At 37.2% G+C, this 16544-nt stretch overlaps 1 protein-coding gene across 1 annotated transcript; it reads left to right on the top strand.

Annotated features, from left to right (window-relative positions):
- Positions 1–4343: 4343 nt before the first annotated feature.
- Positions 4344–15803, top strand: LOC121371423. The gene is made up of 4 exons (XM_041497303.1): positions 4344–4480; positions 6297–6458; positions 8350–8575; positions 12830–15803. Exons 2-4 carry the CDS (start codon positions 6310–6312, stop codon positions 13127–13129), a joined length of 675 nt encoding a protein of 224 aa, XP_041353237.1. The 5' UTR covers positions 4344–4480; positions 6297–6309; the 3' UTR covers positions 13130–15803.
- Positions 15804–16544: the final 741 nt, after the last annotated feature.

The following is a 16544-nucleotide window of genomic DNA, read 5'->3' as shown; positions in this document are numbered from 1 at the left end:
AAAGGTTCTTAGTAAGTAAAAATACAAAGGATCAACTGACTATATATATGGCAGATAACGTTATTCACTGTTGTAAACAGCAAGTAGTCACAGTTAGAAAGATGAATACCATTCTACCACAATTGTAAGTACATCGGAATAAGCAACCATGCTCATGATTCCTCACACTCATTAAGTCATGAGTTAATGGCCAGGCAATCAGGTGGATTTCAAAATCAAACACATACTGGTGAGTTCACATCCTGAAAAGATTCCACATGATGTGCCCCAATACACGAATAATTATAGGCGCATGCGTAAATCACAGACAGATACGTCTGCAACCAATTTATCATGAACTGGATCAAAAGAGAGTAAGTTTTGCATTACTAAGATTTCATGCTGTAACTGGATATGGTACAACAGGACACAAACAAAAAAGAAGAAAATTGAATGTATTCATGTACGATCCACCATTGGAGTTTGGAATTGACGAATGGATGAATGAATGTTTAACGACACCCCAGCACGAAATATTCATCGGCTATTGGGTGTCAAACAAATTTAAATTTAAAATTTAAAAATTTAAAAATTTAAGATTTAAACAAAAACACAACGTAAAGAACTGTGCAAAAACACAAATATCACAGATAGATACTGACTTGTATTCAAAATGTTAATTGTATCCCGAAGAAAACAAGGGGGTTTGTGCTGTATTGGCCATTCTCAAAGAGAATGTTACACCCCTGCACCACGGTGAGGTTACAGCACTCGCAGGGGAGGAATTGACGATGAACCATACAAAGAGGTCGGTGAAAAACTCATCACCAAGCACATATCTGGGCTCAGAATGTAATGCTTCATCCTGAGATTTTAAACCCATGCAGATTTGGTTAGACCTATGCTGTCATATATATGCAAGCTGTATCAGAGACCGTGGAAAAAAACCTATTCTAATGCAACTGTTGTGTCAGTAAGTGTTCATGTAGATGCACCTGTAATAAAAGGGACACAGTCTCCAATGTACATCTATCTGCAAGTGTAAAGTTGACGAAGACTGCTGCAATATAAATGTTGTTACAGACTAAGTAGATGCCTAATGTGCTATTATGAATTATGGATTACAGTTTACAATTGGTGTATGTGTCTTTATTTCATTAGAGTGCGTCGTTAAATAAACAATTTCATGCATTTCCTGCATTAATCCATTAGTTTCAAATCTAGAACGTGTTAAGTCATTAGTAAAGCAACATTTTAATTATTCCACCTAACAATGTACTTAGGAACACAAAATTGCGTTTGTATGTGGACTAGGAGGAAATTTTTTTGCCAAATGATTAAATTGGTAGCCATTTTGAATGTTCATATGACTGCTATTTTGAATTTCAAGATACATGAAAAATATATTAATATGGTAAACATTTTCAATTTCAAGATGGCTACCTTGATCAGACAACTATTTTCTTTTCACAAATTAAATTTCTGAACTCGTAGATGACAGCAGACACCAAAATTACATTTATGTTAACTGCGAGTCAAAATGGAGAAAACAATATATTGAAATGACGACCATTTTGAATTTCAAGATGGCTGTCATGATCGGATCAATAAAATTTGTTTTCTCTAAATTCACTGTCATAAAACATTTATAAAGGCTACCCCTCCGGGTTTTTTCTATTGTCACTTAATGTTACCTTATTTTCACACATTATTTTTGTGATACTGTACAGATTAGGTTAGGGAAAAAATACGCGTACGACAAAAAACTGTCTACTTTGACTATTCAATTTATAAAAAAAAAAAAAAGGTTTAATCCAAATACGGTGTAGCCTGTATAGTATGTTTTGATGGTATATTTTTGACTATTCAATTTATTAAAAAAAAAGAGTATGTTTTGATGGTATATTTTTGTATATTTACTGGACAACCCCTGTAATTAAGAAAATGACCACGGCAAAAAAATGCCGTGGGAAAAGAGTGTCTTCGGCATTTTTCACAGCAATTTTACCGTTAATTGGTTTCCAAATCTAGGTTGTAAGTTAATCAGTCCAAAGTTCAGCCAGCAACGTTCGCGAACTATTTGATTGGTTTCCAAAGTGGTATTTCGGTTTACTGTGTGGCGTAAAAAATCAGGCTAGCGAATGTTAGTGACACGCGGTTGACTGAACTTACGGCTGAATGAGGAGTTTGTTGTTTGTTTACATTTGTTTGTCAAATTGACGTAACACGCGAATGGCGATCAAGAACAATGGGGTTGTAAAGTTTATGACAATTTATAACGTACAGCGTAGTCAGTCCGCAGTGACGTGCCAGTTCAATGTTTACCTTTTAATTTCATTACATCAAAGTGTCAGTTCAGTTCTTTCAATTCTTTATTAACTTTGAGCTTTACAGCTCATCAATATACAAACACAAAAATATAAATAAAAGACGACAGCGGCATATAGTGCAGGAGATGCAAAAACAATATAACAGTGATTACATAATATAGACATAATGCAATACACAATTATACATAATGGTTTGATATTAATCATAAGGTGTTTCTTAACCTGTTACATTCAGAGAGGTATTTACCAAGTTGGTTTAAAACTTTAATATTATTAATACTTAATAATAGTACAACTTTAGGAGTTGAAGGTTTCTTCCAATAAAAAGGTTTGATATATTTTCTTCTAAGATCATCATATTTGGGACATTCTAGTAGCATGATGGGCGGGATGTGGCCCAGTGGTAAAGCATTCATCTGATGCGCGGTCGGTCTGGGATCAATCCCCGTCGGTGGACTCCAATGGGCTATTTCTCGTTCCAGCCAGTGCACCACGACTGGTATATCAAAGGCTATCCTGTCTGTGGGGTGGTGCATATAAAAGATCCTTTGCAGCTAATCGAAAAGAGTAGCCCATGAAGTGGCGACAGCAGGTTTCCTCTCTCAATATCTGTGTGGCCCTTAACCATATGTCTGACGCCATATAACCGTAAATACAATGTGTTGAGTGCGTCGTTAAATAAAACAGTTCTTTCTTTCTTTTTCTAGTAGCATATGATATTCGTCTTCAGTTTTGTTTAGATTACAATAATTACATATTCTATCTGACCTTTCTGTATTTCTATACCTTCCGGTTTCTGTCGCTAAAGAATGGGCTGACAATCTAAGCTTAGTTAATAAAATACGATTGTGCTTTGGGATATATTTTTGCAAATAGTATTGTAAACACACTCGAGTGTCAGAATATATTTAATGCGATATAGAATTAAAATAGTTTTCTTTAATAACGGCATAATTTCTATTAGGAAATCTGTCACCAAGACCGAATGCCCACTCCGTCCATCCATCTCCCAAACTCAAGTAAATTGGTAAAGGGTTTTTTGGTTCTTGTTGGTTTTTTGTTTGTTTTTTGTGTGTGGCTATTTTTTTTTTTTTTTTTTTTTTTTTTTTTTTTTTTTTTTTTTTTTTTTTTTTTTTTGGGGGGGTGTGTGTGTTGGTGGTGAGTGTTTTTTTTATTAGGCCACTCGGCAACAGAAAAGGGTAGTATATTTCGTCTATATAAATGACAGAAAATGTGATTAAATTATCCGCAAATATGTGTCTCTCTCTCTAGGCCTATATATGTCTACAAATATCTCATTATCAGGCCGATCATAATACTTCAAGGTGTGTATGTTGAACATTTTACGGAAAAATAAAACACACGTACTATACCATAACCACGGTTCAACAATGTATTTAGATAAGCTGTCACCACCCCTACCACCCCCATGCAATCTAGTAGTCCCTGCAATGCACGTGTTATGAATAGTCATTGTAAACTGACTGGGGTGTGTTCTGTATTTTGATTGGTTAATTACATTCTTTTTCCGGGATCAAATAGACAATAACACCCAGAAAGCTAATGACGACATTAGAAAGTGACGTCATTAGCAATTGGAACAGGCGAAGTTGACGATTCAAGGGTCTACAATTAGATTGTAGCCAGATATTTTTTCAAGAAATGCCAAATATACAGTTAGTTCTGTAGGAAAACGATCTAAAAACTCCATATGGTTATCTCCTAAATATGTCTAAGTTCAGCCAGCGAACTGTATTTGATTGGTTCCCAAGACGTTAGCGACAAACGGTTGACTGAACTTATTATACTAATTATACTATCATTTCTTAAAAATGTTGGGTGTTTTTTTTGCTGTTAATTTCAGTTTTGTTTGACGTAACAAGAAAAGTAAAAGCCCCCCCCCACCACCCCCCCACCCCCACCCCCCCCCCCACCACCCCCCCACCACCCCCCCCCCCCCACGCCACTTCTGGGCCAACATATGGATGCTCCCTTGTAGTTCGTTACATATTATGATGACGTTGTGGTTTATTACGTCATTCTACGCCATGTTTGCGCCACAGTTGCTTGAGATGTTTTGACGATGAATTCTGTGTTTAAAGATACGCCGTCTGGTTATGGTCTTTGTATAGTCATCTTTTCAAAGGTCATCATCAAACAGAGTTATTAAGGTATAATTATGTTTCTATATATTATGTTATTCCTAACTACTCGGCTAATATAATGGGGTTTTTTGGTTTCGATGAAACATTGACAACATTGTTTTGCACAACAAATAGACCTATAACATGTTTAACCGTATTGTTTGGATATGTAACATTTGACAGATGGTACAATGTCTTTTACGTTCATCATTATACACATTAATATAATATTTAGATATAGCATTTCAGGGCCGTAGCTAACGGGGGAGGGGGCAATGGGGGCAGTTCCCCCCCCCCCCCCCCCCCGGAAAAAATCTGGAAAACATAGAAACTTAAAGAAAATTATTTTCTGAACTGTTTAAGGAGGTTTAGACTATTAACTACTCAGTTGCCCCCCCCCCACCCCCAAAAAAAAATCCTAGCTACGGACCTGCATTTACTCAAAACACCAATATCATATGAAAACAACGTTGTCTGCTTAATATGCCATATGGAACTGACGAGTAGCCTAGCATTATGTTTAGAGCTGAGGTTAAGTAACCTATAGCCAGGTACCTTCTTTTTGTCCCCCTTTTTTTAAAATGCAAGCATTTCATTAGGATTATATCAAACATATATATATTTTTTTAATTTAATGTTTATGCAGTCAAAATAACGAAAACAAAAAACACGCTTTATAGTTGGATCCAACGTATTTTCGACACAATAATAATTTTGTAGACACTCAAATTATAACCCAACCCCCCCCCCCCCACCAACCTTTTCCCCTAAATGCTATTTTGTTCAGATGGACATAATATTTATTTGTATTGAGCAATCATATAGGCTATTGACTATTAGAAAAGGAAAACATCTATGTTTTCAAACAATGCAGATACAAATGTGTTTACTGGACTCGAAATAAGAGGCGATCGTCTACACGAAATTTAGATATTACGAATATATTCTTTAAAATGTATTTTGATTAGTTAACAGTTAAAAACAACAACAACAACAGCGTATCAGGCACGGCGGAGCAGGGGGACTGAGGGTGCTTTTATTTGCGCTTCCCACAGGCAGGATAGCACAAACCATGGCCTTTGTTGAACCAGTTATGGATCACTGGTCGGTGCAAGTGGTTTACACCTACCCATTGAGCCTTGCGGAGCACTCACTCAGTGTTTGGAGTCGGTATCTGGATTAAAAATCCCATGCCTCGACTGGGATCCGAACCCAGTACCTACCAGCCTGTATACCGATGACCTAACCACGACGCCAGCGAGGCCGGTACTTTACTTGTAGAATGCAGGAAATTGCATTTCTGAACATCTAGTTTTCAAATTTTTACATGGGAGCATACCAAGAAACGTTCCTTTGCGCCCTCGATCTCTCTCACAAGCACACACACACACACACACACACACACATACACACACACACACACACACACACACACACACACACACACACACACACAGAGACCATAATATCTACTTGCTTCCACCGTGCCTGCGGTGCCTGTGTACGCCTAAATCTAGCTTTTGGATGAATGGGTGTCTTACCTACAGTACTATGCATAGGCTCGGATCTATCTTCTTTTTTAAAAAGTTTTTCGGAGTGTGGGGGGGGGGGGGGGGGGGGGGAGGGCGTAATATTAATGCAGTTAGGATCGATTGGTTAATATAAGTTTGGATTTGTAGGTGATAAAAAAAAAAGATCTCCTGAAGCTAAAATCAGAGGATTGATATTTTATGATTAATAAATCAATGTGCACTAGTGGTGTCGTTAAACATAACAAACTTTATTTATTTATTTCCCTATTTATTTATTTTTTTTATTATTTTTTTTTTTTTAAACTGTGTAGGACGTTCGGATAAATGGGTTGCCGGAAGAGCAAACAAATAGAGCCAGGAAAGGTTATAGTTCAAGGTCCACCATTAAACCCCCGAGACATCTACAGGCTGAAGAACTCATGGAAAGCAATCCAAAGAGAAATCGAGGAAACGGGAAACGTTATGTTTATAAAGTAAGTGTCATTTCAAAATCTATTTCCATTTTTCTGTTTGGCTAAATGACGTTGAATTTGGGAACAATATTTCTGATCAAATTCGTCAAATTGGTCATAATTTTGAAAGATCTAAATTAAACTTGTATGTCATTCGTTGAATCGGCAGCAGAGCAAAAATAAATCAAGTTGGTTCTTGTTTTGAAATTTCTGGTGGTGGTGGACTGGTGGTGGTGGTGGTATTGGTGGTGTGTTATGGATTAACTTGAAAAGGATCGGAGTAAAGATCTGTGGAGGCGTATTTAGCAAAATGTGTGTATTTTAGACACAGTACTTGATGGCAATTTGGTTGTCGAAAATTGAAAATCTGGTACATATTACATAAAGTACACTCTAGCCGTATTCATACATATATATATTCAGTTTCGGGGGGGGGGGGGGGGGTGTCTGGAAACAAAATGGGTTTGGGTTAGGTTCAGGGTTAGAGTCAAGAAAATTACACAGCACTGGCGTAGGAAGCGGGGGGGGAGCAAGGCGGGTATGTCCCCCCCCCCCCCTTTTCAGATATTTTGCTTTATATTTGCTTTATAATAGTGTAAAGGTGTGTAAATATAAAAGTGTGCTCACACGTTTTGGCACCTTTGTACGCCACTGCACAGTAATCATAAGAGTCATTGATTTTGTCAAAAGGTCAACTTAAATATATATATATATATATATATGCAAACAAATTTGGGTATGGCGCCATACTCAAATCATAATTTGGGGTGATGGCATTTTACCCGTTTTACCCTCTGGCGGAATCCCAGATATTATATAGAGAGAGAGAGTTTGTAATACATGTATATTTGGGACTGCTAAGCGTGAAGACACATTAACCAAAGTGTCTCTTGTTTTAAGAAATTGTTTTGACATCGCACTACACGCTTTGTTCGGTTCACTCATTATTAACCATACTGTTAAATCTCTGGCGGTATATGGGTTATTCCCACAAAAAAGGGGCAAACCGTAAAGACATTGCAGCTCCAATATTTTCCATAAAACAGCATATAATGTAAAGAAACAGGGAGGCACATGAAAAACATCATAACATGATGCTCTCGATATGATATTTGGCCATGTAGATGCATTAGAAAAGCTTGTGGTTTAACATTATATACCCAAAATGTCCACTCTTTTATTGTGTACAAAAGTGCACGCTATTTTTATGAAATCGCAAAACTCCCTAAAATACTAAGAGTTGGCCTTTAAACTGCAAAATGTAAGTAGACCACTCACAAATACATACGTTTCTTAAATTTCAATTTGAAATATTGAAATAAAATTACACTGTATACAAATTTAAGTTTTACCTTTTATTTTCTTTACCGTTATATTATCTACAAAAAAGATCAAATATTTTATTAGTTTGAAAGTTATCCTTCAAATGATCGATTCAAACAATTAATCGGGTTGGCTCGACCGATGTGATGATCGATTATGGAAAGCCACAATCTATTGTGTGGTAATTGTTCCCCCATTTGTGATGATGAAATTGATATACATATATTTAAAATATATTGCGGTTGCGGTTTGCTTTCATGTGTACATAAAGCAAATATATATTAAACTTTTAAAAGTAAACTTAGCGAGCTGTGTGGTTTTTACCAGTGGTCACGACAATAGGTACATGGTGTTTATAATTCAAGTTCTTCTTACGTTTATATAATTCTAACCGATTGTGTAATTGAAAGTTGATCGGTTGGGTCCAAACCGATTATAACCGATTATCGAAGGTGAAATTCCAACCGATTCCCAGCATTAACCATCCCACCTATTTCAGGCTAGGTGCGGCCCTGGACTGGTCGCGATAATGTGATAACAAATTTGGTGTAGAACAAAACAAAAATATGTATACAATTATACATTGCAGGTACTTCCCATCAGATTCCAAACTGAAGAAGCTGTTTTGGAAACTTACAAAGGTTGATGACGAGGAAAAGATGACTATGGTTCTACAGGCACACGCTAACGTTACGATGGCGATACTCGACACATGCATCACTCATATGGACGATGCCAACTACGTCTCGTCGCTTTTATCGGCGACACGATTGATACATATTAAATACGCTGGATTTACGCACATTTATTTTTGGGTAAGGTCATATCATATTTCCAAATGGTGTTAACACTGTTTTAAAACATCGACGATTGCATAGGATATACTGAGCTACTTTAGCATTATTTTAGTTTATTATTCATCCTAAACCGAATAGGTAGCTCCTGTGAGGTTCATAGAGTGGTGTGACGGAACATGCTCTTATCTTTTCGCCTGTGGCGATGCTAATTGTTTTAGAGGGCTGTGTGCAGCTTGGTTACGTAATACCTCCGCGCGACCGTACCTCCTAATACACACACAGACCAGGTGTGGAGGCCATGTGGCCAGTAGTTACGTAATAACTCCGGTAGTGCGGTTTTACGACCGTGGTTTCTGGCGAACTAGGCGACAGTAAGTCTGGCCATCTAAGAAAATATACCGTCTCTGGGAGTTGTGGAATTATGACATGATAGGTGAGGTACCGCGTTGTGCCCCCAGGCGATATTCGCTGTCTCTGAGATTTTTGAATAAATAGCTAGGATTTTAGATATATCGGGGAGAAACACTGGAAGGCTCCCGGGGAACGTTTGTCCGTCTGGACTGGTAAATATATTTTTCTGCTCTGTTGTATAACCTTGATGTGATTGATGTGACTTTAAATATTTTAATACTGTATTATACCAATATTATTTAGACAGTGTTCCCGGTAATCTGACGAAGTAAATTGTAGGCTTAACTGTTCTAACATATTAAAGCTTAGCCAGTCATCCTAGAGGACCTAAGTAAACTGTAGGTTATTGTCTTTATTGTGATATGTACCAGTATTAATTCTGTATTACAAGGTTACTGAATGAGTAGTTAAGGGTTAATTAAAAATTAACCAGTTAGGAATAGAGTTGTAATTCCTTTATTAATTAAGTTCCCCTGGCAGCGTTTCTCAATTATCACACGTGTGTGTGTTGTATCACGGTGAAGTGATTAGAATATGGTGTAAACTAGACACCTAGTGATTAACTAATTAAGTGATTAGTTCTGGGTTGTTATCATATTGTTGTTGTTAATTAACCACTGCGGCAAGTACATTTGTCAGCATAGTGTTAATACAGATTCCAAAGTGTATTGTGTTTTGTTGTGTTTTCTAGTGAACTAAACGTGCTACATATATATATATATATATATATATATATATATATATATATATATATATATATAAGATCTTATCTCTGATCATACCTAGAGCCGAGCCACTCGGGTATTAGACTGCCCGATACAGAGAGATCTAATAGATATACAGTTAGGAGAGATATTTGGATACTCGTGTTTTATTCAGTTACGGGTATTATAGGATCCCCGTGACAAGTGGTCACCATCAAATAACGTGTGTAATAGTTTTTTTAAATTAATATTATTTATTTGTTTATCTACTTTTGTATGTATGTTTTGTTTTGTTTTCACCTTCTCAGCCAGTGGTATACAGCTGGCATCAGTGGTTGTGGCATGAGTCTCTAGGAAAGTGATTATAAAAAAAATACTATATTGCAATACGATAGGGACATTAGTGCAGCCAGAATTTTATAGTGGGGAGGGGGATTGGGGCAACCCATACTATGTATGTATGTATGTATGTATGTATGTGTGTATGTTTGTATGTAGGTGTGTATGTATGTATGTATGTATGTAGGTGTGTATGTTTGATGTAGGTGTGTGTGTATGTGTGTATGCATGGATGGATGGATGGATGGATGGATGGATGCTTCTATAAAATATAATACGGTTGGTGTTTTTTAACTTTGATTGGAGGGGGGCATGGCCGTCAACCCTCTATCTACGCCACTGGATAGGGATGGCCCATGTAGGAGTAGCAGGTTTCATGTCGCTTTCTAAATCAACTACCATAGTCATTTCTTAGAATACAAATAACCATAGTTTGAAATGTGTTGATCCAGCTGTCAAGGATTCATTAATTAGAACAAATATTCATTGATTCCAACCTGAAGATACAAAGAGTCATAATATAATAAGACTAAGAAATTATACTATCACGAGTAGCGCCCCTTGATCACGACATTGTGCTAAGACCTATCTTTGAAGTATGAACCGGCCTCGGTTGCGTATTGGTCAAACCATCGGACTACAGGCTGGTAGGTACATGGTTCGCAGCCCAGTACCGGCTCCACGCCAGAGCGAGTTCTTAAGAGCTCAGTGGGTAGGTGTAAGGCCACTACAGCCTCTTCTCTCTCACTAACCACTAACCAACTAACAACTAACCCACTGTCCTGGACAGACAGCCCAGATAGCTGAGGTGTGTGCCCAGGACAGCGTGCTTGAACCTTAATTGGATATAAGCACGAACATAAGTTGAAATGAAATGAAAATGTAGTATAAGTAATATCTATCTGTCCATGTATCTATCTCTAAACAAGTTTCTTTGTTTTAGAGAGGAAATTGCAAAATCTTTCCATGAGTAGTAAGGCATCTTTTATAACCACCATCCCACAGACATGATAGTACATACCACGGCCTTTGATATTCAAGTCGTGGTGCACTAGCTGGAATGAGAAATAGCTCTCTCTGTCGCTCTCGCTCTCTCTCTCTCTCTCTCTCTCTCTCTCTCTCTCTCTCTCTCTCTCTCTCTCTGTGTGTGTGTGTTTAGTTTCGTGCATAAATACACTTAAGATCGAATTTCAGCAAGCAGTCTGGCAAACATCTATATATGTACTTTTTTCTCTTTTTTTTCCTTTTTTTATGTAAATGCACATATATCGATTTTTGTATTTAAGTTTATCTTAAAATATAGCAGAATAGGGAGAAAGGATTTGTAATGTTCATTACCTGAAATTACTTACTTAAATCCTTGACGTGCCTCTATCCAATTTAGGTCGAGACATGTCAGCTCTGGATCACAGTTCTAGCACATTACAAGACAGTGATCATCATGACACGCTAATGATGCGTTCTACAGCGCTTCCATTCACTTTCAAAGTCAAATCGACTCAATTGTCTATTTTATTCTGTGGGCATATTGACACATGATTATCGGCATCACATGGGACAGACACTCATACCAGTCACTATGTAGTTCATGGGTGGGTGGGGGAGGGGGTCATGACCGACAGTCTGTATGGAACACTGGCTTAGAAGAAACAAAATAAATTTCTTCAAGTTGTCTACGATACTGAATGGAAGTCGTTTGTTCCTCACCGTTTTCTTCCAAGTCTGCCATGACTTTCACGAAGGCCAGTTCTTGAGGTGTGTCCTTTGGTCTACCATACTTGCTAATTGAGGGTTGATCATTTGATGGGATGATGCATGTGTTTTGGGGAGACCTAAAGTTAGGAATTTCGATGTTGTGGTAAACAACAGCCGCTACTGGAAGGTCATGGGCACTATTCAAGTCTTGTCCGTATCCTTCTTGTATGCTTTGTACTTCTGATCACCATTTGTCAACTTGCCGCCAAATAGCCAGTTGATTTTGAAACTGAATAGACGCTCAACAGAACTCAGCGTAAGCTTATGATGATCACTGGTTTCGTAATGTGTATCCAGAAACTGTAACTGCTACAGTATCACTGTCAAAGGTTCCACCGGCCACCGCTCTTCCTTGACATCCTTTATTTCTCAGTTACTGCTATTTCTTGACATCCTTTATTTCTCAGTTACTGCTATTCCTTGACATCCATTATTTCTCAGTTACTGCTATTCCTTGACATCCATTATTTCTCAGTTACAATTGGCTGTGTGTGTGTGTGTGTTTTGTGTGTGTGTGTGTGTGTGTGTGTCAAATAGACAATAACTCCCGTAAATCTAAAAACTTCATATGGTTGTGTCCAGTGTAAACTTAATCGTTTCAATACGGAACTAACTGTATAGCGAATTTGATTCCATTTTTATGTTGAGATGCGTATTAGTTAGTTCACCTCCTTACTCATTATTATATCAGATATTAAATATAGATGATTTTGGTGTAGGTTGTTTCTTCTTATATCATGAGGAAAAAAAGGGGAGAGGTCGTCGACAGTCACTCTTCGCACCCTTGTTTTGTCTTCGTACACAATAAATATCTCACCGTAAATCCATATTTCGTAAAAGGTAATTTATTTAATAACAAGATTTTCTTCAAACAGGTGCATTAGTAATGTTCAAACAAAAACATTTCAATAGCATGACATTTATCTACAACGGAATATTAAGATATCGGTCTATAGATACATCTTCGTGAAACATCGCGACACTATTATTGTTACTTAATATGCGTCTATGTAGTTCCTTAAAGAGCTGAGGTAATACTGTTTCATTATTTTCTTCACTTCAGAAACTGAAGGAGCCCTTTTTAGAAGCTGTATCGCTAATACTGCAAGACAGGTACACCGAATCCATTCAAAGGATCTACATCATTGTCATTAACTATATCCTCATGTCCTTGTCTGGTGGATTACTAGATGATGATATTTCTTGGGATTATGAAACCATAAGGCAGGAAATATTAAGCAGCTCGAGTAAAACTAACGTCACCGATTTGTCATTTTTGGCGAAAGAAAATCTGCTTTTGAACGTTTCGCGCACCAAACATGAGAGTTCCAAGCTTACTCAGTATGGCATTCCTCAGAAGTAGCGAAATAATAATCTTGATCGTGTATTAGATATGCATGTATTCACGGAACATCCAGACTGCTTAGTAACTCGGTTGAACTGATTTTACGGAGATGTGTATATATACTATATACATACTATACCACACACAGATTCGCTTCATCGTAAACAAGGTAAAGAGGTCCATGCTGATGACAACCATGTATTGAATAATATGAACGAAAGCCAAATGGTATTTTCCGTGTGCATTTTATTCACAATTATTATACCAAGACACACCTGTGACAATATCCAATTACTGTTGAGATTTCCAGAAATCAGAACATTACAATGAAATATTTTGGAAACCAGACTGTTGTCATGAAAGCTTTCACCCAAACGGGAATATTAGCCATGGCATGTTTAACAAACCGACAGAATGACAATGACGTGTTTTCTGCATGAGCCATTTGGGTGGCAAATATTTAAGCAAGTCTTATACAGTCCTAGAACGTTAGCATCATTTGGCATGTATCAATTATTATAATATGAAAATATTTTTAAATGTTTCGTATTTCCCCCGTAAAGTTGTTTTAAAATGTCTGTATCAGTACTCAATAAAATTACGGCGAGTACACCTTTCGACAAAACTACGGACAAAAAGGAGTACTTGGCAATGTGACTATATTAAAGCTGTAATCTCGCGATGGTTTCTTGATGCCAAATACAACTACAATAAACCCGTATGCTTTCGCTGTCAAGTGCAAATCTGGCTTTATGCGACAGACACGTCTGTGAACATGTGGGTATGTTGCCCTGCCCCACCCAACCCCTCCCATTTTGACGACATGAACTAAATTAGTTAATGGTTATCCCGCCAAAATGAGCCCCCCCCCCCCCCCCCCCCCGACACACACTTTCGTTTTTGGTACAAACTTTGATTATGTCAGAGTGTACCCACAACGAGCGTGTTTGAATCCTAATTGGATGCAAGTACGTTAAACCTATTGATTGGTTGATTGAAAAATGGTGTACCAGAGGAAGTTAAATAATGTGGATGATATATTCTAAATGCAAGGCCGCCGGAACGATTGTGACATTAGGGCGGCGGACTAGCGAATTTGCTAGGGGTGCCCTGGGGCATGCTCCCCCGTGAAAATGTTGTAATGTAGATACTGGAAAAACGATTTTAATGGCTTCTGGACATTATACATAATCTTTGATTGTGATAAAATTTGTTTCTATTCTATATAAAAAGAAATGCAAATTATATAGTAAAACATTAAGTTACTTTTTAGAAAGTTTATAAATGCATTCAGGCAACACCACTGGAAGGCGCTTCTTTTCATAACCATTGAGGGTGTATCTCCGATGAAGTAACAGATATGCCATTTGTGGGTGGGGTGTTTTGCATTACCGGTACTCAAAATGTGGCTAAGAGGAACACTCTTGTCGTGACCACAGCAAAATGCATTGCCTACAGATTTCATATCCAAGCTGTCCAATCTGTCCTTACGTACATGCAAAAGCGTCCGGTGATTTAACCTTTTCTGTCACATACTGGTACGTAGGTATGTACTCTTCGCAAGGCCGAAAACGAAAGTTCGCTGGTTGCGGGCATCATCAAAAGTATGTTGATCAGTGTCATGATTTCAGAGAAATACCAAATATAAAGTTAGTTCCATAAAAAACCGATTCATTTTACAATGGACATTACCATATTGAGGTTTTAGATTTGCGGGTGTTATTGTCTATCTGATGCCCGCAAATATTTCATTTTGACCTCAGGCTAACGCCTTCTGTCAAAAATTACATTTGTGGGATCAAATAGACAATGACATTAGCAAATCTAAAAACTCCATATGGTTATCTCTTAAATGATTATTTAGCATATCATGGCAGGCGTATCGGATAGGGATATTAATTATGTAGATCTATATACAAATCTAATACATGTATTAATCTATAATGACAAAACTTATTTGGACCCAGACTGTTTTGCAATACAAATACAATTTTGTAAAGAGGTAAAATCCTTTGGATGGGGATCTTAACTGGTCAAATTATTGGAGCGGCGGCCGCTGCCCCTGCCACCACTGCCACCCCAGTTCCGGCGGCCATGAAATGGTTATTTATTTAGTATTTTTGTTTTATTATTATTATTATTCACCCGAGATTGCAGCTTTAATACAGTTTACAGACATCAGGTCAAACCAGATGCGGACATTTTTAGCTATTTATTTGTGCTTAGATGTGTTCTTCGTGGAATAATTATATTATTGAAAGTATACGCACGTTAATGTGTTCCTACAAACGAAGACACAGTTTATTGAATACAATTTTGACTTTACTACGACATTATAGGTGTATGTTGCACAATGTACTTAAACGTTGGTTGTGCATTACACCTGAATATCACCTAGGATATATTACATACAGGTGTGACACACAATCAAAGTGAAGCTATACGGACGGAGATCTGATAGGATGCTATGCAATAATAAATTGTTTTGTTATTGGTTATATTTTTGACTTAATGACTTTACTAATGTGATAGTATAGGTGTATTTTGTTAAATGTTCTTTGGGTGTACATTACACTTAGCCGGATGAACATTTGCACTTGGAATGAAGCTGTATCGACAGATAGATTGCTGTGTAACAAATAAATTGTTTTGTTATTGGTTATTATTAATTAAAATAATTCAGAATAAAAAATAACCGGATTTGAGTTTTGAACTTTAATATAACAATGTGATATAAAATGTTAATATTAGTCATGTATAATGTTGTTTGTAATGCTGTTTAATATTATGTATCGTGTATTTATATAAATTAAAATGTAAAAAAATTAATATCTACTTCAGAGCATGCACAAGGAAACACTTTACCCAATATCAACAAGCTAAGTGTTCAATTCCATACTATTGTTTCTATATTTACCATTATTTGACACCCAATGCTGGCTACAGATTTTATAAGCTATCTTAGCGCTAAGATATCGTAAAACCGTCGTAAGCTTTGACGTCACAACGTCGATTGACATAGTCTACGACGGTTTTACGATATCGTAGCGCTAAGGTAGCTTCGAAAATCAGGTCCCTGAGATGTCAAACATTTTTTTCATCCATTCATTCTATTCCATTCTGACAGACCATGTATATGGAATATTAGTGCCGTACGGAGTTGGACCCATGGTTTGCGAAGTTGACCTTTTCATGGCCCTTAGGAAAACTGCAGCGTGTCTGTATTATGTACCCATCTTTTATCTACATTTTCAATGTGTTCGAAATTAGTGATTTAGGCGATGCTAAACATATAACGTAGCTATTTCGTTTTGGTTTGGGGGTGGGGGTGGGGGTTTCGGTGGGGGTTTTTCGCAACCACTCGGTAGCCATTTTGGATTCAAGCAGTGATAAAATTATCTGTATTAGAAAATGAATGCGAGAATTGAATCCC

This window comes from Gigantopelta aegis, chromosome 4 (assembly GCF_016097555.1).
Source record: "Gigantopelta aegis isolate Gae_Host chromosome 4, Gae_host_genome, whole genome shotgun sequence".
Lineage (NCBI taxonomy): Eukaryota > Metazoa > Mollusca > Gastropoda > Neomphalida > Peltospiridae > Gigantopelta > Gigantopelta aegis.
The sequence above is the reverse complement of the archived record's forward strand: the minus strand, read 5'-3'. Positions and strand labels throughout refer to the sequence as shown.